This window comes from Hemicordylus capensis, chromosome 2 (genome assembly GCF_027244095.1).
Source record: "Hemicordylus capensis ecotype Gifberg chromosome 2, rHemCap1.1.pri, whole genome shotgun sequence".
Lineage (NCBI taxonomy): Eukaryota > Metazoa > Chordata > Lepidosauria > Squamata > Cordylidae > Hemicordylus > Hemicordylus capensis.
This window is the reverse complement of record NC_069658.1, coordinates 232,799,155-232,822,369: the sequence shown is the minus strand read 5'-3', so window position 1 is coordinate 232,822,369 and position 23,215 is coordinate 232,799,155. Positions and strand designations below refer to the sequence as shown.

General features: G+C 45.4%; 1 protein-coding gene across 1 annotated transcript in view; it reads left to right on the top strand.

Moving 5' to 3' along the window:
• The first annotated feature begins 48 nt into the window (after positions 1-48).
• The window catches only part of LOC128347720 (major histocompatibility complex class I-related gene protein-like), a 28,492-nt gene continuing 5,325 nt past the window's right edge, over positions 49-23,215 (top strand). Inside the window, exons 1-7 of the mRNA XM_053302740.1 lie at positions 49-456; positions 4,289-4,564; positions 13,338-13,613; positions 14,792-15,091; positions 17,923-17,997; positions 19,547-19,574; positions 22,520-22,581. Coding sequence (XP_053158715.1) covers positions 126-456; positions 4,289-4,564; positions 13,338-13,613; positions 14,792-15,091; positions 17,923-17,997; positions 19,547-19,574; positions 22,520-22,581 — 1,348 coding nt within the window. The 5' untranslated portion in view covers positions 49-125. The remainder of the gene's footprint in view (positions 457-4,288; positions 4,565-13,337; positions 13,614-14,791; positions 15,092-17,922; positions 17,998-19,546; positions 19,575-22,519; positions 22,582-23,215) is intronic.

The following is a 23,215-nucleotide window of genomic DNA, read 5'->3' as shown; positions in this document are numbered from 1 at the left end:
GCTTAAAAAAAAAAAGAAGTCGGGGGGGCGGGGGAAGCGCGGTGGGGATTCTTCTGTGCCAAGCTGAAAATGTGGCAGCCCTCTCTAGACTCCTTCACTTTCTCCGCAGAGTGAGATGTCTGCGTATGCCTCTCGTTAGCGGAGCCTATGGATTTCGCTCGATTCCCATGACCCTCCTCCCGTTTCTCGCGCCAAGTTTCTCCAACAAAAAAACATTTCGTCTCGCCTTCTGTTTAGTGACCACCCAACGCCCAGCCTCCTTTTTCGATTGGTCTGCGCCATCTCCCTGGCACGCATCTCCCTCGGGCACTCCAACCCCCCCGCCCGCCACCTCGCCAGCGGCGTCTGTTCAGCCGGGCCCTTCTGGTTGCAGGTGGCGTTGCGTTGTCCGCTCCGTCCAGATGGGGGTCCCTCCCTGGTGGTGCCTCTTGCCCCTGGTGCTGGGGGGCTGCTCTGGTAAGTGGCTGGGGCGGCGTTCTACAGGTGTCCCCTTATTTGAAGAAAGTGCACGGGCGGGAATCAGGATAGAAATTGCACCCAGCTGAAGGGGCTGCTTGCACGCAAGGGGGTAAAAAGCTTTTTTTTTTTTTTTTTTTTTTTTTTTGCGGGGGCCGGGTGTGTGTGAGCAAAACGATATGGGGGGATAGATGGATGTTGGAAGGAACTCCTTTTACCCCCCCCCCTTTTTAAGAGCTAGGTTTAAAAAAACACTGGATTAAGTTCTGGTACTGCAGCTGCCAGAGAAGGGGATTTCTTTGCTAAGCAGGGTCTGCCCTGGTTTGCATTTGAATGGGGGACTACATGTATAAGCACGGTGAGATATTCCCCTCAGGGGATGGGGCCGCTCTGGGAAGAGCATCTGCATGCTTGCATGTGGAAAGTCTCAAGTTCCCTCCCTGGCATTTCCAAGATAGGGCTGAGAGAGATTCCTGACTGTAACCTTGGAGGAGCTGCTGCCAGTCTGGGTAGGCAATATTACTGTGCTAGATGAAACTGGTCTGATTCAGTAGAGGCAGCTTCCTATGTTCTCAGACTGAGCTGAGCAATAGGTGGGAAGCATTTAGACAGGCAAAACCGACCCAAGGCTGAAAGGAGGAGGGGTTTGTTGTTGGTTTTTTTAAACAAAAACTAGGCATATTGGGTCAGGGGGTGCTTGATTCTTGGCTGGGTGCCGAAGGAGGGAGCATTTATCTTTTTCTTTCATGACAACTAAGGTCTCAATCTCGGTCACCTCTTCTTAGAGTACTTTTATTCCCTCAGTGTGGGCTGTGACATATTTTGTTTGGATTCTAGGAGCTTGTCTAAAAAGTAGAAGTGAGAACCAGACAATGGAGGCTTGACAAATTACTGGCCTTAGTGATGGACATTGTGGAGGGGAAGGGGAAATGGGCTTCTCTTTATCTCCTTTCTCTGTTGCCACCCCTTCAATTTGGAATTATCTTCCCCCACCAGATTCGGTCTGCCTCCTCCCTTTCATCCTCTAAGACCTCTGAGTACCAGTTGCAGGGGAGTAACAGCAGGAGATAGGGCCTGCCCTCAACTCCTGCTGTAGGCTTCCAGTGGCATCTGGGGGGCCACTGGGAAGCTGGACTAGATGGGCCTTGGGCCTGATCCAGCAGGGCTGTTCTTATGTTCTTATCTTGTTGAAGATGTTTATTTTCCGCCAGGTGTTTGCCCTTTAAATCTCTCTCGCTTTCTCTCTTTTTAAATCTTGGATGCTGTTCTTGCTTTGTACACCACCCTGAGTCTGTGGATTGGGCGATATATTCAATCCTATATAATAAAAGGCTTCAGTGTGATCCCATGCGCCCGTGTGTTTTTCGGCAGTTCTGAGCATGCGCGGAGCACATGCTCAGAACTGCCGAAAAAGATACGGCCGCCCAGACACGGGCGGCCATGTTGTTGAAGATTAGGGGACAAATAGACCCATGTAATTCCCCCCGCGGCTGCCGCCGCCGCCCACCCACCCTCCCAGCTCCCCGAGTCCACCTTTCTTAAAACCCCCCCCATGATTAAGGGCCAAAACGGCCCATGTAAATGCCCCCGTGGCTGTCGCCGCCAACCGCCCGCCCACCCTCCCTCCCAGCTGCTGAGACCTCCTTACCCTTAGAAGACCTCTACATCCCCAGGCCACGTCCTTCGCCCGAACACATTTGCTATTTAGACAAGGAGAGAGGAGCTCGCATGCAGAGCTTCTCTCTCTTTAAAGGCTCTTCCCAAACTGGCGCTTAGGGTGCAAACGACGCAATAGGTGTCCTTTGTGACCAAAGCGCCAGTACGGGAAGAGGCTTTAAGGAGTGAGGAGCTCTGCATGCGAGCTCCTCTCTCCTTCGCTAAATAGCTAATGTGTTTGGCCGAAGGACGTGGCCTGGGGATGTAGAGGTCTTCTAAGGGTAAGGAGGTCTCGGCAGCTGGGAGGGAGGGTGGTTGGTTGGCGGTGACAGCCGAGGGGTCATTTTCATTGGCCGTTTTATCCCTTAAAGGTGGGGGGGGTTTGGAGCAAACAACAGCTGGGAGGGCGGGCGGCCGGTCGGAAGGAAGAAAAAAGGAAGAAAAAAAGGCTAGCGCCCGTTATTATAACGGGCTTAAAAATACTAGTCTTTTAATAAGTAAGTAAGTAACAGAACAGAAAAAGGGCAGCTTGAGTCAGATAAAATCTTTTTTTCTGGCACTAATGGATATCCGGTTGGTGGACACTAGAGACAGGGCCTTTTCTGTTGTGGCCCAACTTTGGAACACCCTTCAGGAAGATTTTCGCTACACTCCCTCCCTCAGCATTTAAAAAAAACCAAACAGATACAGACACATATTTTTAGAGAGACTTTAAAATGTTTTATCTGCTGCTTATACCTGTATGCGAGCTCTCCGGAGTTCATTTCCAGTGAGAGAGAGGAAGGGAAATAAATGCATCTAGCCAGCAAACACAGGCTCCAGAGAGCCCGAGCGGAGCTCTCCCTCTTTCCATTTTTGCTGCCTGACAGCCTTTATTTCCCTTTTTCTCCTTCCAGTGAGGGAGAGAAAGAGAAATAAAGCCTGTCAGGCAGCAAATGTTGCCTAAAATGGATGCTTGCTTGGGGCTCTCAGTAGCCAGAGCTATGCCCCGCTGCGGGCTTTGGCGGCCTTTTTCATTTGCGGCCCAGGTTCTTTGAACCTGTTCGCACAATGGTGGTTCTGACCCTGCCCTTTGAGTACTTGTGTGTTTCCCTGCATGGAGCAAACATTAGGTTTGATGGCAACTTCAGTCAGGAAACTGGTGCAGAGAAAGAGGTTAACATTTTCCCTGAACCAAAAAGCACCCCCACAGCTGTAATCTTTATTCTGTTCACCCCTGCCTCTGCAGAAGCCCTGAACTTAGAAAAATATGGGAAATCTCAGATCTCCTGGTGACTGTTTGGCCTATACTGCACAGGCACTCCTGTCATGTTGTTTCACCTGACCCCTCTCCCACCACCAACCTTCTGTTGCTTCTCAAATTTTCCCTTTGCACTATTCATTCTAGAAGGAAATTTTAAACTCAGAATTGCCTGCTCAATAAGTGTCATGTATAATAGACTCTGTAGAAAGATGGATAAGTTATGAAGAGCAGAAGGTGAAAAGCAGACATGAAACCTCTCCCCGCCCTTTATAACAGCACTTTCTGCATCCAAATAGGGAAGCACAGACAGACTCAATTTCTTTGGGAAACTGTCCCTTTACGGTCCATCTTCCATATGAAGTTCTTTGATGGGTTTGTCCAAGGAAATTTGTTTAGAATTTCTACAGATAGGAAGATAGATGGTATCCTAATGTCAATTTCACACCTGCTCACTTTAGCCAGATTGTTCCTGAGGAGAAAAGGTGGTGGTGGGGTGGGGTGTGAGTAGGCAGAAGAGGGAGTGGGGGAGTAAACAGCCTCTCCTCTTGTTGTCTTTAGCTTGGAAACAGCTGCACAACTCAGTTTTCCAAATTCCCATCTTAGCCATGAATGTAAGATTCTTTCACTCTACATTTCTTGCCCCCTACATTTCCCTCTAAAAAGATATATTGTTCATTTTTTAAAAAATGCAGAGGGAGGGAACTTGGCGAAGCTCTTCCGGGAGAGCGTTCCAAAGTTGGGGGACCACAACTGAAAAGGCTCTTAGACACCTTTCCCATAATCTAATGGGTGGTTCTGTGGAATGGTGTGGAATGGGACCTCTTTCCTGACTTCATGGAGAAGGCAGGATCATGGGTGAGTGGGGGATTGTACCTGGGTTTGGAGCACCCTCCACTTCAGACTTCCTAACTGCTGTCCTCTCTTCCCTTGCAGGCTCCTCCTCACGTTCCCTGAGTGCATTTTTCACACTGCTGTCAGAGCCCATCCAGGAAATGCCCGAGTTCCTTATTTTGGGGTATTTGGATGACCAGTTTATGGTTCGCTATGACAGCAACAGGAGGGCATGTTTGACTGAAGTGCCCTGGGTGAAGAAGGTTGCAGATTCAGATCAGCGCTTCTGGAGGATGTGCAGCGAGACTGCTCAAATGTTTGAGGAGAAGCTCAGAAAGGACCTGGCATTCCTACAACAACACTATGATCAGAGCAGTGGTGAGTGGAGGGTGGGAAGTCATGTATTTTCCCCTCCAGGTGCAATAGAAGGGGAAAGTGAAGTGTCAGAGCAGAGGCTAGAAAGAAAGCATGACTGCATGGGCATCCAAAGGACTTTTTCCGGGGAGGGGGGGCAAAGCCAGCAATCCAATACCTCCTTCCCTGAGAGTATGCCCCATTGAATTCAATGGGAACTGGCTCCAAAATACTGCATCAAAAATTCTAGTTACCGCTCACTTTTTAAAAATTACTGGTTAGCCAAGCTAAAAGGAAACCCAGTCTGACAGTTTTCCAAACAGGTTTTATTTTGATTTATTGATTTAGTTTTGATTTTAACTGTTAATTGATTTTAATTGTTTTTATGTGTTGTAAACCGCCCTGAGCCATTTTTGGAGGGATGGTATATCTATCAATCAATCAAAATTAAATTAAATTAAATTAAATTTGATGGTGAGGCTGTGAACCTTGTAAACTGGTAAGCTGCTGGGGTGCTTTGCAAAAGACAGTCAACATGGATAAGGAGAACAGAAATATTTGTTGTGATGACAATAAATGCAACTATATTATAATATTTATTTAATTTGTATACCACCTGACTCCAAAGGCTCTAGGCGGTTCACAAAAAGAAACACAACAAAAGGAAAATAAAACAAGCTGTTAAAATAATTTAAAATATTTAACATGTAATATAAAACATTAAGGCATCATTGAGTAATATCCCTTTAACAAGAAAACCCTTTATGTTGTGTTAAGGGCCAGGCTCTTAACAGACTTATTATTTAGGAAATATGGATATTGGATGGTATCTTATGCAGTGATTAGTTCCAGCTTTGCACTGACTTTGAGAGTTGGACGGCTGTCAGTGGCATGGAGTGGCCCTAAGTCCCAGATTTGTCTAATCACTGGAAGAGACTCCTAGAATGTCATATTGCTAAGAATGTAAAATCTAAAATGAAATGAAGGATACTTCCAGTTGGAGGAGTTTTTGCCACTTACTTCTGTTACTTCCCAAACTGAAATGCATGTGGAGAAGAAACTAAGCTTTTAGCAGTTCTACAGGGTGGTCCCCTCCCACCCCCGGCTGTTGGGGTGGGCATTGCCATGGGGTTTGTTGTCATGGAGAACACCCGCACTTCTGAATTTGTAGCCACGTCACTGGTCTGTACCTGCCCATGCCCTTCTCCACTGGCCCTATCTCCCAGCTGAGATTGTCTTTAAAAACAAAATCTGTTGTCATGCACACCTGATTTATTAAACTTCTTCAGCCTTCCACCTCCCTGCTTCTGCTCTGACACTTGAAAAGTGCAGCTTGAAAAAAGAAACAAAACAAGCCATCTTTGGTGTAGTTTAAAACATCTCCTGGTTCCCTGAATGTTGTTGCTCATCCTTAATCCATCACTTTCTGAAATCACGCCTGCTCTTTCCACCTGCCAAGACATATTTATTTATTTAACATATTTATATACCCCCCCAATACTGAATGCTTAGCTGCAGTCCTATGCACACGTTCCTGGGAGTAAAAACATAGTGGGAATAACTTCTGAGTAAACACTGTGCTGTTGAGAACACAGTCTGCTCTTTTAAAAAATGTCTATGTTAAACTGCTTCTCCAACTTTCAGTTGGAGCAGGGAGAGAATGAGCGATACAGCCCAGAATTATAATAGTGCTAAGTCAATTTTCTAGACTACTTCGAAAACAATTATCTTCCCTAAGAAATCACTAAAATGCTTGTAAATTCTTCTTCTTCTTTTTTAAGATAGTCAAAAAAAACCCTGCCAGTTTAAGACCAGAGTTAAGGCCAGGGATTCTTAACGTTGGGTTCCCAGATGTCACTGGACTTCAACTCTTATAATCCCCAGCCTCAGTGGCCTTTGGTTGGGGATTATGGGAGTTGAAGTCCAATAAGATCTGGGGACCCAGATATCTCTCCGTGAGGATCTTAGTAGGCAGCAGGGTACCGTCTTGCATTAAACTGGGTGAAAATCCTGCTCTCTTCCACTCTACCCCAGCACTTAGCGACTTTTTGCCCCTGCATGCACTACTCACCCAAGCAGACCTCCAGCGACAGAAGGGCAAGAGCTGCCCCAGGAGACAAGAGGCTCCACAAAGGCAATCTCATTTTGGCGAAAGCGCCACCAAGCCAGGAAGTTGAGCAAGGCTGATGCCTTAACACATGTGCCACATGATCAGTAAGGATGTTGTGCGGTATCACAGCTTGCCCTCCATGGTGTTTTTCTTTAATAAAATAGCTGTAATTAAAGTGGCTCACTCCACTGAAGTTGACGAAACCGCCTTATGGCAGAGGTCAAGTGCAGTTTTCCTGTCAGCATTCTGACAATGGGGGATGTGCACCAGGACTTTGTCAACTGAGAGAAGCCTGAGGTAATTCTGAAGAAATGTAAGGGAGTCACTGCTGGCCTGACAGAGGAGAGGATGCTGCAGTCCTTTGCAGACTGACTGAGCCCTGGTGGACACAGAGTTACACAATCTGTAACCCAATCAAGTTACACAATCTTGTAACTTCTCACTTTTACACATCTACACAGCTAATTATTTGCATGTGTGCATGCATATGTCTTTATGTTTTGTGATTGTGTGTGAATGAATGTCTGTGGGACTGTGTGTGCATGTTTGTGTTCCTGTATGTGTTTTTGTGCGCACATGCTTCTGTCTGGGCTATGTGTATTTGTGTGCACATATGAGTGATTGTGCGTACATGTGCACAGGCACGTTTGGTTGCGCAGGTGCATGTCTGTGCATGCAGATGTGTGTTTGAATTATGCACATGTGCAGGCATGGTTGCATACACATGTTTCTGTGTGGGGACATGTTTGTGTTGCATGCACATTTGTGCACATTAGAGAGGAGAGCTGGTCTTGTGGCAGCAAGCATGACTTGCCCCCATAGCTAAGCAGGGTCTGCCCTGGTTGCATATGAATGGGAGACTTGATGTGTGAGCACTGCAAGATATTCCCCTCAGGGGATGAAGCCGCTCTGGGAAGAGCAGAAGGTTTCAAGTTCCCTCCCTGGCTTCTCCAAGACAGGGCTGAGAGAGATTTCTGCCTGCAGTCTTGGAGAAGCTGCTGCCAGTCTGCGAAGACAATACTGAGCTAGATAGACCAATGGTCTGACTTAGTATATGGCAGCTTCCTATGTGCTGCGTGTGTGTGTGTGTGCTTGTTTTTCTGTTTGCATGTATTTCTCTCTCTCTCTGTATTCATTCCAAATACCCTTCAAACCATCAATGCTTCTCCCTCATAAGAACATAAGAACAGCCCTGCTTAAGGCCTATCTAGTCCAGCATCCTTTTCACACAGTAGCCCACCAGATGCCTCTAGGAAGCCCTCAGGCAACAGCATACTCTCTCTCCTGTTATTGTTCCCCTGCAACTTGTCCTTAGAGGTATCTTGCCTCTTAGGCTGGAGGTGGTGGCCTATAGCCCTCAGACTAGTAGCCACTGATTAGTAGCTTCACACTGCTCTAAATAGCCACCTGACTTTCCCCACTGCTCATTCCATGTCTCCCATCCCTGTGTTCCCTGATCATTCACATTCCATAACTAATGGTATAGGAATTGTACTTGCAAAACAATCCACTAGCTGGCTTCCCTTCAATGTCAGAATACTGGCAAATGTGTCAGCATTTTGGCCTCAGTTAAACTGGCCATGCTCTGTATAACTTCATTAGCCATTGGTTTTAATGGGGCAGGAAAACCTTAATAACATTTGAATTGCTGCTCAAATCTTCACCAAACCTCTGAAAGGCACCTTTCTTAGGCAAGCCTGAACAGAGTATATCAGCCATTTTAATCAAGTTTGAAAGAAATATACATGTCCAAAAAAGGACCAATGTGACATTTTCCAGGACTTTTTAACATTCTGTACAAGTCAGAAGGCTACAGGAATAGATGGAATTGCTACAGAAATATGGCAAGCAACAGAAGAAGAATTAGTCAAGGCTCTAACCAAACTATGCCAGGAAATTTGGAGAATGACACAGTGGCCAACAAATGGGAAGAGGTCAGTCTACATACCCTTACCAAAGAAAGGAGACTTAGATTGCACAAACCATTGCACAATATTCTTAATTTCATATGCTAGCAAAATAATGCTCAGGATCATCCAACGCAGATTAGAGCCCTATGTGGAAAGGGAAATGCCGGATGTTCAAGCTGGTTTCAGAAAAGGCCAAGGAACAAGAGACATCATTGCTGATGCACGCTGGATAATTGAGAAAGCCAAAGAATACCAGAAAGAAGTCAATATGTGCTTTATTGACTACAGAAGAGCCTTTGATTGCATCGATCATGTCAAGTTGTGGAATATCCTCAGGAAAATGGGCGTCCCAGAACACCTCATTGTTCTCCTGAGAAACCTATACACAGAACAGGAAGCCACAGTCCAGACAGAACATGGTGAAACAGACTAGTTCCAGATCAGCAAAGGAGTAAGACAAGGCTGTATACGTTCTCCTTTATTCAATTTATATGAGATAAGCTGGACTGGAAGAAGATGAGCATGGTTTTAAAGTTGGAGGAAGAAACATCAATAACCTGCGCTATGCTGATGACACCACTCTGATAGCTGAGAATGCAGATTATCTGCAAGCTCTTGTAATGAAAGTCAAAAAGCACACTGAAATATTGGGACTACGACTAAATGTAAAGAAGACTAAACTAATGACAATGGGTACAGCAATCAGCCTCAGAATGGATAATCAAGACACTGAAGTGGTGGATAGCTTCTGTCTTTTAGGATCAACCATCAGCAGCAAAGGATCCAGCAGTCAAGAAATACACCACAGACTAGCACTTGGTAGGGTTGCCATTGCAAAGCTCTGCTGTTGTTGTTGATGTGTGCTGCACCCACCCTATGGGAAAATGGGGACAGACAGTGCTCATTTCTGCCTGTGGGTGCCTCTTAGGAGTGCCACACTCGGAATACCACAGAAACAACAAAACCCAGTACCCCATGGGCTTGTGGGTATGGGGGTGGTTGGCACCCTATGTTCACTACACTACCAATCACTCTGGGCCACCTCGGTGCCCCCCAAGTGGAGTTATGGTGCTGCTGAAACCCCCATTATACCCTATGGGAGGAAAGCTTAAAGAAGCACAAACTTCAGAAATTCTTTAAAAATCAGCCCTTTGCCCAATTCCTTTGAAATATGGTTGGTGGCAGGCAACCATTGGAGCACTACCGCCTGACCCACTTTTGCCCCTTAAACCCCCTTTCTGCCCCAAAGATATGCAAACTTCAGAAATTCTTTAAAAATCAGCCCTTTCCCCAATTTCTTTGAAATCTGGGTGGTAGCTTCTTTGCACCCATTGGGCACTACCACCCACCACAACCCACCCTGAGCCACCCTTGTGCCACTCCCCCGAGGAATTCTAACAAAGGCTGCTGGGATCCCCATTATTCCCTATGGGAAAAATCTTAAAGATGAGTAAACTTCAAAACTTATTTAAAAATCACCCCTTTGCCTAATTTCTTTGAAATTTGGGTGGTAGCTTCCACCCATTGGAACTACTACCCCCCCTCCCCCCCACACACACTTTTGGCCCCGTGACCCTTTTTAGAAATCTGAATGGATTTGGAAAATTTGGGTACAAACCGAATCAGGGGTGATTCGGGGGATCAGATTCAGAACTAAACAAATCGGGGGTGTTTCGATTTGGGTATAAATCACAACAAAAAAATTGGTTTGTGCACACTCTTAACAGAAATCAGTTGGAGGGCAGTTGTTCAAGAGGGGAGAGAGGATGAGCTGGAGGCTTGGAGAAAAAAAGGAGTATAGAACCTTAAGAGTTTTGACAGCACCCTGAAACCAATAGCTTCCTTTACCTTGAAACCACCATGCTTTTAAGAACTTGTATTGTGAGGGCTTGGCCCTCAGTTTAACCATTCGCTGCTACCAAAAAGACTTTTAAACCTGTGTGACTGCTTAGGCTTGCAGTCACTGAACCTTCTGTCCTTTTAAAAACAAGACCAAAATTTAGTAGTGTGGTAAAATAGCACTTACAATAGCACTTACATTTATATACTGCTCTATAGCTGGAAGCTCTCTAAGCGGTTTACAATGATTTTAGCATATTGCCCCCCAACATTCTGGGTACTCATTTTACCGACCTCGGAAGGATGGAAGGCTGAGTCAACCTTGAGCCCCTGGTCAGGATCCACACGCTTAACGACGATCGGGCAAGGGGAGACAGTTGTCTAGGGGCCCCACTGCCTGGAGGGGCCCCCCAGAGGCACCTCATGTGACTCCCCATTGCCCCCTGCCCAGCCCCAAGGCCCCTCAGCCACTTGCCCTGTTCGCCGTCTCTCCTGCTTGTTCTGCTGGCCGGCAATCGAAGCAGCAGGCAAGCTGCAAAGAGCTCCTTTTCTCCCGCCTCTCAGCTGATCGGCGGGTGGGCGGGGCTTCCACGGAGGCCTCCGTGTAGGCCGCAGTGAAGCCTGAACTCGAGTAGGGCCCAAGCAAGCCAGGAAGGAGGAGGCAGCCAGAGTGTTCTCGGCAGCAGAAGACCCCTTGCTGCCCTGCTCAACCCAGACCAGCATTTGCCAGGTAGAGTGTGAACTCCTTTTTGTGGTTACCTTTCCCGCCCCCCCCCCATATATAGGGATCTGCTTGCCATAGGGCTTGGATATGGGGGGGGGGGAGGAGGGACTGAGAAGTCTCTGAATATTTATTTTGAAACAGCTTGGAAAATTTGCTGACTTAAAAAAAACCTATCTAAAAAGTCCTATAAGTGGCTTGTTTCATGGCAGAAAATTACAAAAACTATTGGAACAAACAGTATTATATTTATTTTATTCATTCATTTATAAATACACTTATGTTCAAGTTGTTTTGCAACCCAGAAGGTCTGAGTGAGAACTGTGAAGCATGTGTGGTGCTTTTATTTTATTGTGTGTGAACTGCTCCCCAATAACTCTCAGAGACTTCAGGGTAAATCTGGCCAACATGTGAATGCAGCACCTCTATTCCAGAGGAGAGGTGTGTTAAAGGGCTTTAAAAGCCTCCTGTGAAAAACCTCCTGGAATCGAACTTGACTGAATTTGTTCAGAATTCTGAGAAAACAAACATAGGCTCACCCTGCATGGTTGAAAGTCTCCTTTGCTAATCTGCAGCAAGGGGCCCATTTTAATAATTCATCTTTCTAGTGTGTTCTAGGCATTAAAAGTAGCATAAATATATAGTACTCAATGTATATCACTATATTGTGACGTGTGCGTGTGTGTATTCAGTGAAATGTATTTCCAGGCAGCATACTTATTTTGGAATATCAGACTTAAATCCTTGGGGGCCTGGGGTGTGCGGAGGCCCTGGACTTTGAGTGGGAGGGGGCATTTTAAAATCTCGTCTCTGGGCCCACTCCAACCTTGCTACGCCCCTGTCAGGATCGAACTTGTAACCTTCTGGTTACAGGCGGCAGTTTTACCACTGCGCCACCAGGGGCTCATAGGCATAAGATGGGGCTAAAATAACTGACAGAGACACCAGAAAATACTGTAAAAAGAACAGGTTTACCTAAGATAAAACGTTTCAAAAAGGTAGAAAAAACAGTACAGGAACAATTGATGAAAAATGAGGTTGCCAAGAGTACAAAAAATCCAAAATCCAAACAACTTGCTAGTCTTCTGTCCCAAGGCCTACCAGGTTTCAGCAAAACCAGTTCCCGGACTGCTACCTTCCCTAGCAGTTTCAGCCAGATCTTACACTGCTAGTGTTCTTCTGGCTCACACAACACTCAGCAGCAATTAACACAACTCTTTTCTTTCACAGCACTCCTCGGGGGCGTAGCTATAATTGAGCAGATGGGTTCAAAGAACCCACTGCCCCCAGCTCCTGAGGGGCCCTCCAGCCCCACCTCTCCCTATTTTCTTCATTATCTCCCTCACTCTGAGGGGCTGCCGGAAAGTGGGTTGAGCATGGGCCCCCTGTCCCCTAGCTACGCCCCTGGCCCTCCTTCTCCTCAGCTCTCTGCCTCCTCCAGTTGTTACACTCCCTCCCTTTTATTCCGTTCCAAAGGGATATCTTGGCCAATGAGGGAGTTTGTTCCCTCAGGCAGCCAGAACCTTCTTTCTCTGCCTAGAGACGAACCAATCATAACACTGTCTAACAACTTTCCCTCCAAAACTCTGCAGCTGACAACTTTTACCTCAGAGCCGCTTGTTAGTGGTTGCAACCTTCTTAACCCTTATTAAGCTTGGAGTGTACGCAGAACAGGGCAAGGACAAACCATGAAACACAGAGGGAAAGTGCCAGTCCTTCACATGTGCTAAAACAATTCCTTATTCCTTGTTTTAGCATTAACAAGGAATAAGAATGTTTTATTTCCGCCCCTATGTCACCAAAAGCGGTACCCTATGCTATTACATAAATAAGAGGAAGAAGGTGGGGTGTTTTTTTGTCTCTGGTCCTGCCAAAACAGATCAGAGTGGTGGCAGCAGAGATACAGGCTTGTTCCGACACTTCTCATTCTACTGTGGCTGCCTCACTCTTCCTTGCTGCTACCTTAACCTCACTGGTCATTCGTCCCACTTCCCAACCTGGCAAATGACCGGTCTGCATGCCTGGGATTAACCCTGCAGTGTGGCAAGGTGAGGCAGAGCAAGGCACCTGAGATAGGGCGAGAAGAGCAGGAATGAACTGTAGTAACTGTAGTTCGTTTTCTGACCCCCACCACATTCAGATGGGCCGCCACCGGCAGTAGGGTAGGGGATGGAGGAGTGTCTCTCTCATGCCCCCAATTTGTGTTTCTCCTTTCAGAGCTTCACACCTTACAGCTCCTTTATGACTGTGTGTTGAGCAAAGATGGGAGCAAAAGAGGATATTACAAGCTTGCCTACGATGGGAGGGACTCCATGAGCCTGGACACGGATACATTCACCTGGATGGCAGGCAGTGCCGAGGCCCAGAAGGTCAAGGGCTTGTGGGAGGCTGAACGTATGGACATCAAAATGTCAATGATTGTACTGACACAAGAATGCACTACATGGATGCAGAAATACACGGACTATTTAAATGAATCTCTGTGGAGGAGAGGTAGGGATGAGGTGGGGAAAAGCCTGCGGAGGGAGAGGTGATGCTTCTATTTGAATTTGTTAATGAACAGAAATTCATCAATGAAACATCTGCTCTGTAATAGGGATTTCAGTATAGAACTGAAAATGCGTATGGTGAGGTATTACATCTATTCAATTTTGGGAGAGGACAGGAAGCACTATACCAGGCCCGCACAACATAAGGCCCAGGGACCATATCTGGCCTGCAGGAACTTTTTTGCTGGCCCCAAAGTAGGAGTATCCTGCAGTAGGGACCATTAATAGCAGGATCCATGAAGAGCTGTAGGACTGCATGCCTAGAATTGGATCTTTAAATAAACTGTGATTGAGGAAAAGGAGGAGATGACTTGGTATTTATTTGGGGCTGGCATGCACTCCAGGTGCCCCACTGACTGAGCAGGGATAGGGCCTATTTTATGGGCACTCTTCTTGGTTAAAATTGTAGGCCCTTTGACAAGGGGAAAGATCCATAAGTAACTAATAGTTGCTTCCATGAATGTTTTTAATAATTTTAATGTCATAATGCACTGAAAATTGACCTTGGCCCCTGGAAGCCAAGTCGTGGTTGGTTCTGGCCCACTGGGGCATTTGAGTTGTATACTGAATAATGCAACTGCAGAAATCTCCTTGACACGTATCCCTCCTTTACTCAGAGAAGGGATGTCTTCAAAATGTTCCCAGATAAGGTCTCTCTCTTCACCCAGAAGCCTTGACAGTTTTTCTGAGGCAAAATGTGAATAAATATAGGAAGCTGTGTACTAAATAATCTCTTCCCTTCTTCTTTCCACACTGCTTTCCTACTCTGCCTCCTCTCCTATTCTGTGTCTCTGTCTTGTCTTAAGTCCCCTGCCTTGGTCCAGCCCTAGCAAGAGCTGGCAGTTAATGGGCGTTGCCAGGTAGACTAGAGCCATTTTCATAAAATGAAACTGAAATGAATGCTCATGCTTGATTGGATGTATCCGAAAGATCTGTTAATCCCTTTTTAAGAGAAAGTGTAGGTGTAGCATGTTTGTGATGCAATTTAATTATAAGCACGTTATTTTTAATGAGAAATCTTATATTCACACTTTAAAAAATTAAAAACAGATTTAAATGAAATTATTTTAATTTTTTTTTAAAATATAGATATAAAATTTTTACCCACCCTGATTTCTGTAGAGCCCCCAGTGGTGAGAATGGCATGGAAGATGACATCTGATGTCCAGGAAACCCTCATCTGCCGGGCATATGGCTTCTATCCCAAAGAGATTGATGCCACTTGGAAGAAGGATGAGGAGGTCTGGGAGCAGGAGACGCTCCATGGGGATGTCACCCCCAACTCAGATGGGACCTACCATACCTGGCTCAGCACTAAGATTGACTCCAAAGACAGGCATCGGTACCAGTGCCATGTGCAACATGCTAGCCTCGCAGAGCCTCTGGACCTGTCCTGGGGGAAGCCTGTAGAAAGACTACACAGTAAGGAAGGGTTCCTTTGCAGATGGGGCAGGTGTGTGGGGAACTGCAAGATGAATTTTCACCCAGGGAGGAAGGAGGGGCAAAGAGCAAGAGACCCCTCCAGCAGCACTACAGGCTGCAGATGTATCATTCAGGGAACGCGTGTATGAGCTTTTCTGTGCAGAGCACGTAATGGATATTGCAGGAAGGGGCAGGGATGTGACTGCAAACAGGGAGTGGGCAAAATGAGCCTGGGAAGCAGCTCTCTCCCATTTCCTTGTTGTGCTGCTCCCTTGTGCTAGCGTAGGACACTTGCACCTTGAAAGCACCTTTTGACTCAGTGCCTCTTTTACATCCTCTTGATCAGTGTTCCCTCTAACAGGGATTCCCAGATGTTGTTGACTACAACTCCCAGAATCCCCAGCTGCAGTGGCTTTTGCTTGAGGGAGTTGTAGTCAACAACATCTGGGATTCGCTGTTAGAGGGAACACTGGTCTTGATTCTTTATTGAAGGAATATGGCATACATGAATCAGCTAAGACCAGAGTAGACAAGTGGTTCAACATTGTCTAAGACAGGGCTGGGTGGCCTTGGTTCTCCAGCTGCTGTTGTAATACAACTCCCATTATCCCGGGCCACACTAAATTGTGGCTAGGAATGATGGAAGTCATAGTTCAACAACAGCTAGTGTGCCAAGGTTGCCTACACCTGGTCTAGGAGATGCTCAGGGAGATTGGCATGGACAGCCAGCCACAATGTCCTCCAGGCATCACTAAACTCACTCTTAGAAACAATGCAGTCCATCCTCCTTGAGGAGAGAGGCAAGTGGCAAGTAGGCTCCCCACAGAAGCTCAGTGGTAGTAGCAGGGTGGCTCCAAGGGGTAGCGCTCCCCCTCCCCCCCAAAAAATTCCCTCTCCCCTGTCCAGCAGACTGGAACTTTTGCAGCAAAGTGTCAAACTACACATAGTATATTATGCTCCTATAGCTTGAATTAAATTTTTTTTAAAAGAAGTATCATCTGTTGTTTAAAGAAGTCTCATTGACACACTTCTTTATCCCATAACAAGCAGCAGAAGCCAGGTAGGTAGGGGATTCCTTCAGCCCCCAAGGAGCCAGAGCAACCCCTGAGCTTTCTTCCTGTCCAGGAACTGGGCAGGATGATACCATGTATGCAAGGGGATACAAGGTCCTCTCTCCTGCAGATTTCAGCTGGCCTGATGCTGACCCCTGCAGACTGGTAGGTTTGGCCTCATCGAAAAAGACACTGTTTTCTAAGAAGAATCTGGCCCATTTTCTGAATAAGTTTGAAAATGTCAAGCAAGCTTCATTAATAAGGTAAATAAACTAACATTCATTACGTTCTTCTAGAAGAAAGGTAACTAATATTCATCTGCAGTTGCCACTGGCTCGTTTGGTGGCTACTCTGGAATGGGCCTTCTCCATTGCTGCCCCGAGGCTTTGGAACACACTTCCTGCTGAAATAAGAGCCTCCCCATCTCTTGCAGCTTTTAAAAAGGCAGTCAAGACACATTTGTTCACCCAGGCTTTTAATTAGATACTGTTCTAATTGTGTTTCTAGTAATTTTAATGTTTTAAATTGTTTTAATCAATGTGTTAAGCTTTTTATTTGTTTTTATTGTTTTGTTGTAAACCTCCCAGAGACTTGCATCTTGGGTGGTATACAAATGTGTTAAAACATAAAACAAACTAACATAATGTTAGTTTGTTTACCTTATTAATGACGCTTGCTTGACATTTTTCTTAAATAGTTATAGTATTTAATGTACAGCTAAATCCTGTCTCCCCTAATAATGTTCTTTGTCACTCCCTTTGCTCTCTCCAACTGGTTATTCTAGAGTCGCCCCTGGGCAGTAGCTGGCCTGACAACTTTAAATTGCCTGGAACATGGTGGTTGGCTGAAGTCTCTCAATTTTTTTTTTTTAAAAAAATTACATTTCTATCCCGCTCTTCTTCCAAGGTGCCCAGAGTGGTGTACATGGTTATGTTTAGCCTCACAACAACCTGTGAAGTAGATTAGGTTGAGAGATATGTGACTGGCCCAGAGTCACCCAGTGATTTTCATGGCTGAATGGGGATTTGAACTCAGGTCTCCCTGGTCCTAGTCCAACACTCTAACCACTACACCACACTGGCTGATGATTTGGCCTAAGCAGGAGTGGATAAACTGAGCAAATGTTTGAATGTACATGGACCGCCACTAGGGGGACCCATGCCTGCATTTCCAACTTGAATAATAATTTCCCCATAGGGATCAATGGGAAACTCAAAAATATTAATTACTCCCAAACTGCTGGGTAGAAAACTCTGAAATTTCATGCGGTGTTCCTACATGATGATTTATTTATTTATCATATTTTTATGATAAACCCCTCATCGGTTTCGCAGGCTATATGGACAACTCCCAGTAGGCCTCTGTGTGTGTTTGCTGTGAATTGCATAGTAGCTGATGCATCCTTATGCTGGAAGGAGGATACAGATGGGCAGATTAACCCTGTTGAAGCAAGAGGTGGAAATGTGTGGGTTTAATTGCTATGTGGGGACAACCTTAGTAGGCAGCAAAGAGAAACTATTGTTTGAGATCAGTCTAGGCCTTCTTTAAAGGAAGGTTTGTGAGCTTCCCTGAAAGCTTAGTGCTTGGCTCTGGTGGGCCTTCCTGGGGCGGGAATGTTGCTGTCTCTGGACCACTGAGGAGGGGTCGGGAGCTTAGTAGTTTGCCTTATGAACCCCCCACCCCTTTTAAAGCTCCCAGCATCTCCAGTTAAAGCATCTCTGCCTGAGGCCTTTGGGAGCTGCACACAGTCTGAGTAAAGCGTTGTTTGTCCCATTTCAGCCTCCATGCCCGTGTGGGTCATTGTATTGGGGGTCATGGCTGCTCTTCTGGTGGCTGGGATCATTATATGCATCAGTAAGTAAACTCTGAATGACTTCCAATATCCTTTCCGGCCACTATCTTACAGTGTAGAGCCATTTTGTGGCTCTTTAAAAAAAACCACTCTGAAATTATTATTTTTTGTTAAAAAAATCAAAGGAATTGGGGTTGTGGGGGGCATTGCTGGAGAGCAATGTACAGTACTTTATTTCTCTTATTTCTGCCCTCCCTGCTTGTTTAGCCCTTTTTTGTGTGCATAGGAACCTAACCCCAGGTTTCCCATAAGGGTAAGGTTTCTTTATTTGCAGTTTCCCTATTTGCGCCTATATACCATAGGTGAGAGCGGAACCCCCCTGAACAACTAGAGCCACCTGTACTTGGATTTTTCTCAGGCTACTGTTTCTGGAAAAGGGCTAGTGCCATAGTGGCAGTTAGGAGGAGGTTACACTCATTTCCTCAGAAATGCTACCTGTATGTAGCCTAAAACAGCTGCTCATAGACATGTGTCCTAGTTTTATGGGAGATGGCCTCAATCTAACTTGCCAGTTATGTTCAGTTTGGCCCTGGGGCATGAAAGCTGTGCAATTCTAGTTTGTCTGAGGAGGGTTCATGGTCTTGTGTGATTGACACAAACAGAGCTGATGGGAAACTCTTCTCCTTTGCATCTATATTAAGCATGACAACATGCTGGCCGGCTTCTAATCTCCCTTTTTTGAAGCAAAGTGATAGTGCATGTGGTGCTGGCCCAGCTACACAGGTTCTTGGATAAAACAAGGTATCTGGACCCATGCCAGTCTGGTTTTTGACCTGGTTATGAGACAGAAACTGCCTTGGTTGCCTTGATGGATGAACTATGCTAGGAACTAGACAGGGGGATTGTGACCCTATTGATTCTATTGGACCTTGCAACCGTTTTCTATACCATGGACCATGGAATTCTTCTGGTCCGCCTCCCTGAGTTGGGACTGAGTGGGCCAGTCTTGGACTGGTTCCGGGCCTTCTTGGAGGGATGGGTCCAGAAGGTGTTATTGGGAGACTTCTGCTGAGCCCCATGGACATTGATCTGTGGGGTCCCTCAGGGCTTGATTTTGTCCCCTCGTGTTGTTTAACATCTACACGAAAGTTGAGATTTGGGCTACGGTGTCAACAACATGCAGATGACATTCGGCTCTATCACACTTGGAGAATATTCAGAAACTGCAGCTAGTGAAAAATGAGGCAGCTAGGATTTTATCTGAAGCTGCCTGTTGGGACCATATTACACCCATTCTGAAAGAGCTGCACTGGCGACCAGTTTGTTTCCGGGTCCAATTCAAGGTGCTGGTTTGGACCTTTAAAGCCCTTCACGGTTTGGGCGCTGGATATCTGAAGGAGTGCCTGCTCCCAAGGGTTCCTGCCCATTTGACAACATCATTGAAGGGGGCTCTGCTCTGCGTGCCAACGGTGAGAGAGGCTCTGTTGTTGAGCATGCGGGACAGGGCCTTCTTAGTCATTGCCCCCAGGCTTTGGAATGCTCTCCTGGTTGGAATCTGCTCCTCAGTCTCCTAGGACTTTTAGGTCTGATTCTTTGATTTTGTCTTTGCAGAAAGGAAACGGATGGTGACGGGGATCAGGTGAGTGATGCCCCCCCCCTTCTTTGACATGTTTCTCTAACAGAAGCATGAAGGAGTAGAAGACTTGTATTTTTCAATAGATACATATAAACCATATGTATTCATTTCAATCTGTTATCACATAATGGGCTTCTGTGCTCTGAATAGAAATTCATATTTGACCTTTAGTTCAAATCTGTTCCTAAGGTGACTGTTTTGTACATTTGCTTTGCTGGCTCTTTGTAGAGAATAGGGAAGTTAGCTTGGCTTAGATGGGGTATATGTCATTTATGCAAATCAGGTACCATAAATGGTTTGTTTTCTAACCAACAAACCGCAATAACACGAAAGGGGCTTTTTCTGCTGAGTGTTGGCCATTAGGTAGTGGTCCAATGACGGTGAGATAGATCATATAATCCAAATATACAAGCTATGTAACAACAACAACAACAACAACAAATATTTATATATCGCTTTTCAACAAAAGTTTCCAAAGCGGTTTACATAGAGAAATAAATAAGATGGATCCCTGTCCCCAAAGGGCTCACAAAATAAAATGAAACATAAGGTAACCAGCAACAGTTACTGGAGGTAAGTCAGCAATTCATGATTTTTGCACACAACGCAATATTGATCACTACCCAATCATTCTAAAATGATGTCTTTCTAATCAAAATGGTCATCTTGTAATTAGCCTGGTACTCCAAGCCATCTTTTTGGGAGGAAAGGACACTCCTCTATGATAAGGGATTGTGCAAGTTTGGGCCTTGAGTTTGATTATTTATTTATTTTATTATTTATTTATTCATTCAGTTTTTATACCGCGCTTCCAAAATTGGCTCAGGGCGGTTTACAAATAAAACAAAGGCAGTTAAAATCAATCAACAATTAAAAATATGAAATACAATAGAACAATTTAAAAACCCTGAAGAACAGGTACATTAAAAAGTCTTTACAACAATTAGATTAGAGCCTTGTCTCCCTTTTTTGTGGGGGAGAATCTTTTCCCTTTTTGAGAGACTTTTTCCCCCTTTGCAGAACTTTTCTCCCCTTGGGGGATTTTTCCTCTCCTTTTGGGGTTTCCCCCCCTCTCTTTCCCCATCTTTCCTAGCTGTGGGCTTCAAGCTCTGGCTATAGTTCTTTTGACTTTTCTTCTTATTTTCATTGAATCTCCTGTTTTGAGTTCTATCCTTTGTGTGGTTGAAACTGCTTTTCAGACTGATTCAATATATTTGGTGAGATGCCTACTGAATTCCTTCATTTGTTTGAAACTCTTAAGATTTGCTCTAACCTATTTCTAATGAAACTAAAATAAAATGTTAATTTGATTTCTGGAGTGTATGGTTCATTTTCTGGGTAGAGGTCAAACAGCTGATAAGGACCCAATATACCCATAGCTAAAATCTGGCTACTGGGGAAAATTTAAAAAAATAAAAATCCAACAAGCAGTCTGGAGCTGGGAGGTGGAATAAGTAGAATAGCTGTGCATGAAGGGAGGAGGGCTAGTCACGAGGCTGATCCTGAAGCTTCTGAAGAGCTGCTGCCATAAACGGTGACCTCCAGTCCCCCATGTAGTGATCTGGGACACGCAAGTCCTTGTTGCATTTGCAGCTGGTCTGCTGCTTCTACCTGTGAATTATGAGAAGACCGCAGTGGCCCAATAAATAAAGCCTAAAGTTGGGTCAAAATGCTCCCCCCACTAATTAATGACACATTCATAGGTGGCCAAATTGGGGGTGCACTGGTGGTTTCTGGAAGGCAAAATGCCAGTATCCCCCCCCCCCAGGATTCTGAGGGGTCTTGTGGCTCCCAGCTTCTCAAAAGAGTGCTGCCACAAAACAGAGAATCTCAAGGTTTGAACGTGCTAAATTTTTAATGTAAATGTTCTATCAAGTATGCATGTCCTCTAAATGGTTGATTTGAAACGACTTGTCACTGAAGGGAGTGATAACATTGAACTGATGGAGAAGGAGGGAAAGAGGGAAGGGGCTCGGGGGAATTGAAACCCCCTTCTCATAATTTACCCAGAAATGCAGATTCCTTCCCTTTCCCAGTGACTAACAAAAAGCCTGACTGCTCTGTCAAGCCTAAATTGAGTGTGTTTGACAGCAGGTGGGCACCTTTAAGTCAGAATATGTTTTATACTCCAACTTTCTCCACATAATGCCAAGACTTCTAGCAGTGTGTTAAAAAAAAACAACAGTTAAAAGAGAGGTTAGGGTAACTTTTGCCACGGACACATGGGGGAATGTGCTTAAATTTTGAGGTTTCTGCTTCTCTGTGGCCCAAACGTCAGAGTTTTCCAGGAGTTAAGTCATCTGGGGATGTGCCAGGTGAGAATGACTGCTGCCATACATCTGCCTTTTGGTCTTGACTAAATTTGGGGAGCATCTTCCTCAGTTGCCCTGCTCCAGTAATGAAGGCAGACACTATATGTGGGGAGCAGGAACATAGGAAGCTGCCATATACTGAGTCAGACCATTGGTCTATCTAGGTCAGTATTGTCTTCACAGACTGGCAGCGGCTTCTCCAAGGTTGCAGGCAGGAGTCTCTCTCAGCCCTATCTTGAAGAAGCCAGGGAGAGAACTTGGAACCTTCTGCATGCAAACATGCAGATGCTATTCCCAGAGCAACCTCATCCCCTAAGGGGAATATCTTACTGGGTCAGACTGCTTCGTGCCCCTCTGGGTTTTCTGCTTTCCCCTGAAATTTTCATCTTAGCTTACTTGTTTTTATTCACCATCTGGAAGTATTGTCTTCGCCATCAGCTTACGGCAGTGGACCTGCTCAATCTTTATGGTGCATATTGTGATCTGTAATGGGACTGTGGTTTAGATGGCCCTCCCTGAGCTGAGGGGGTGGATTAGATGGCCCTGAGTCCCTTCTAGTTGTCTGATTCCAGTGCTTCCACACTGACGATTCAATAATGTCATAATTTTGTACTCTCCTGTTCTCTGTTTCTGTAGTTTGTGTGTAAGAAAAGAGCAGAGGGAAGAAAGAGAAATGGCCACACAACCTTCTGAAGCCGGTAAAAGCACACCTCTGGTTTCCAGACATCATAGCAACCACGCAGCTCCAACAGACCATCAGATTCCGCTTTGAACAGCTGTATAAAATTCTGCCCCCTCCACTTCAGAACTTATGGAGTATGAGGAGTTGGAAGCAGGGGCATTGCTAGGTACTTACAAGATGCGGGCCCCGAGAGCCTGACTCATGTCCACCCATCCCCATATTTTTGTGTTCATTTCTTGTGCCTCCTCCATAACCCTCCACTCAGTTTTCTCCCTTTTTGTGGTGGCAAAGCCCTAATGCTGTTGGGTTGTTGGGCATCTGCAACATAATAGCTTTTTGTTATAAACATATATTGGTTCATGCATCACAGATGACAGTGGGGGTGCTGAATTCTTAAACTGTATGTCTCTTTGGGAAGAAGGAGAGATGGAAATTTACTTGTGGAATTCTTTAATTAATTGTATGGAAGGCCTGGAATGGCTAAAACTGGAATGTAAAAAACCTACACACTGCATCTAATCTGGATTAGTGATCCAAATGCAAGTTCTGGAGTCCAAGGCTCCTTGCAAACGGATATCTAAATCCCAGCAACTCAGTTTAGTCTTGGTAGCTGATTAAACTGAGCAGAGAGTTGTTTTTTGAGATAATGG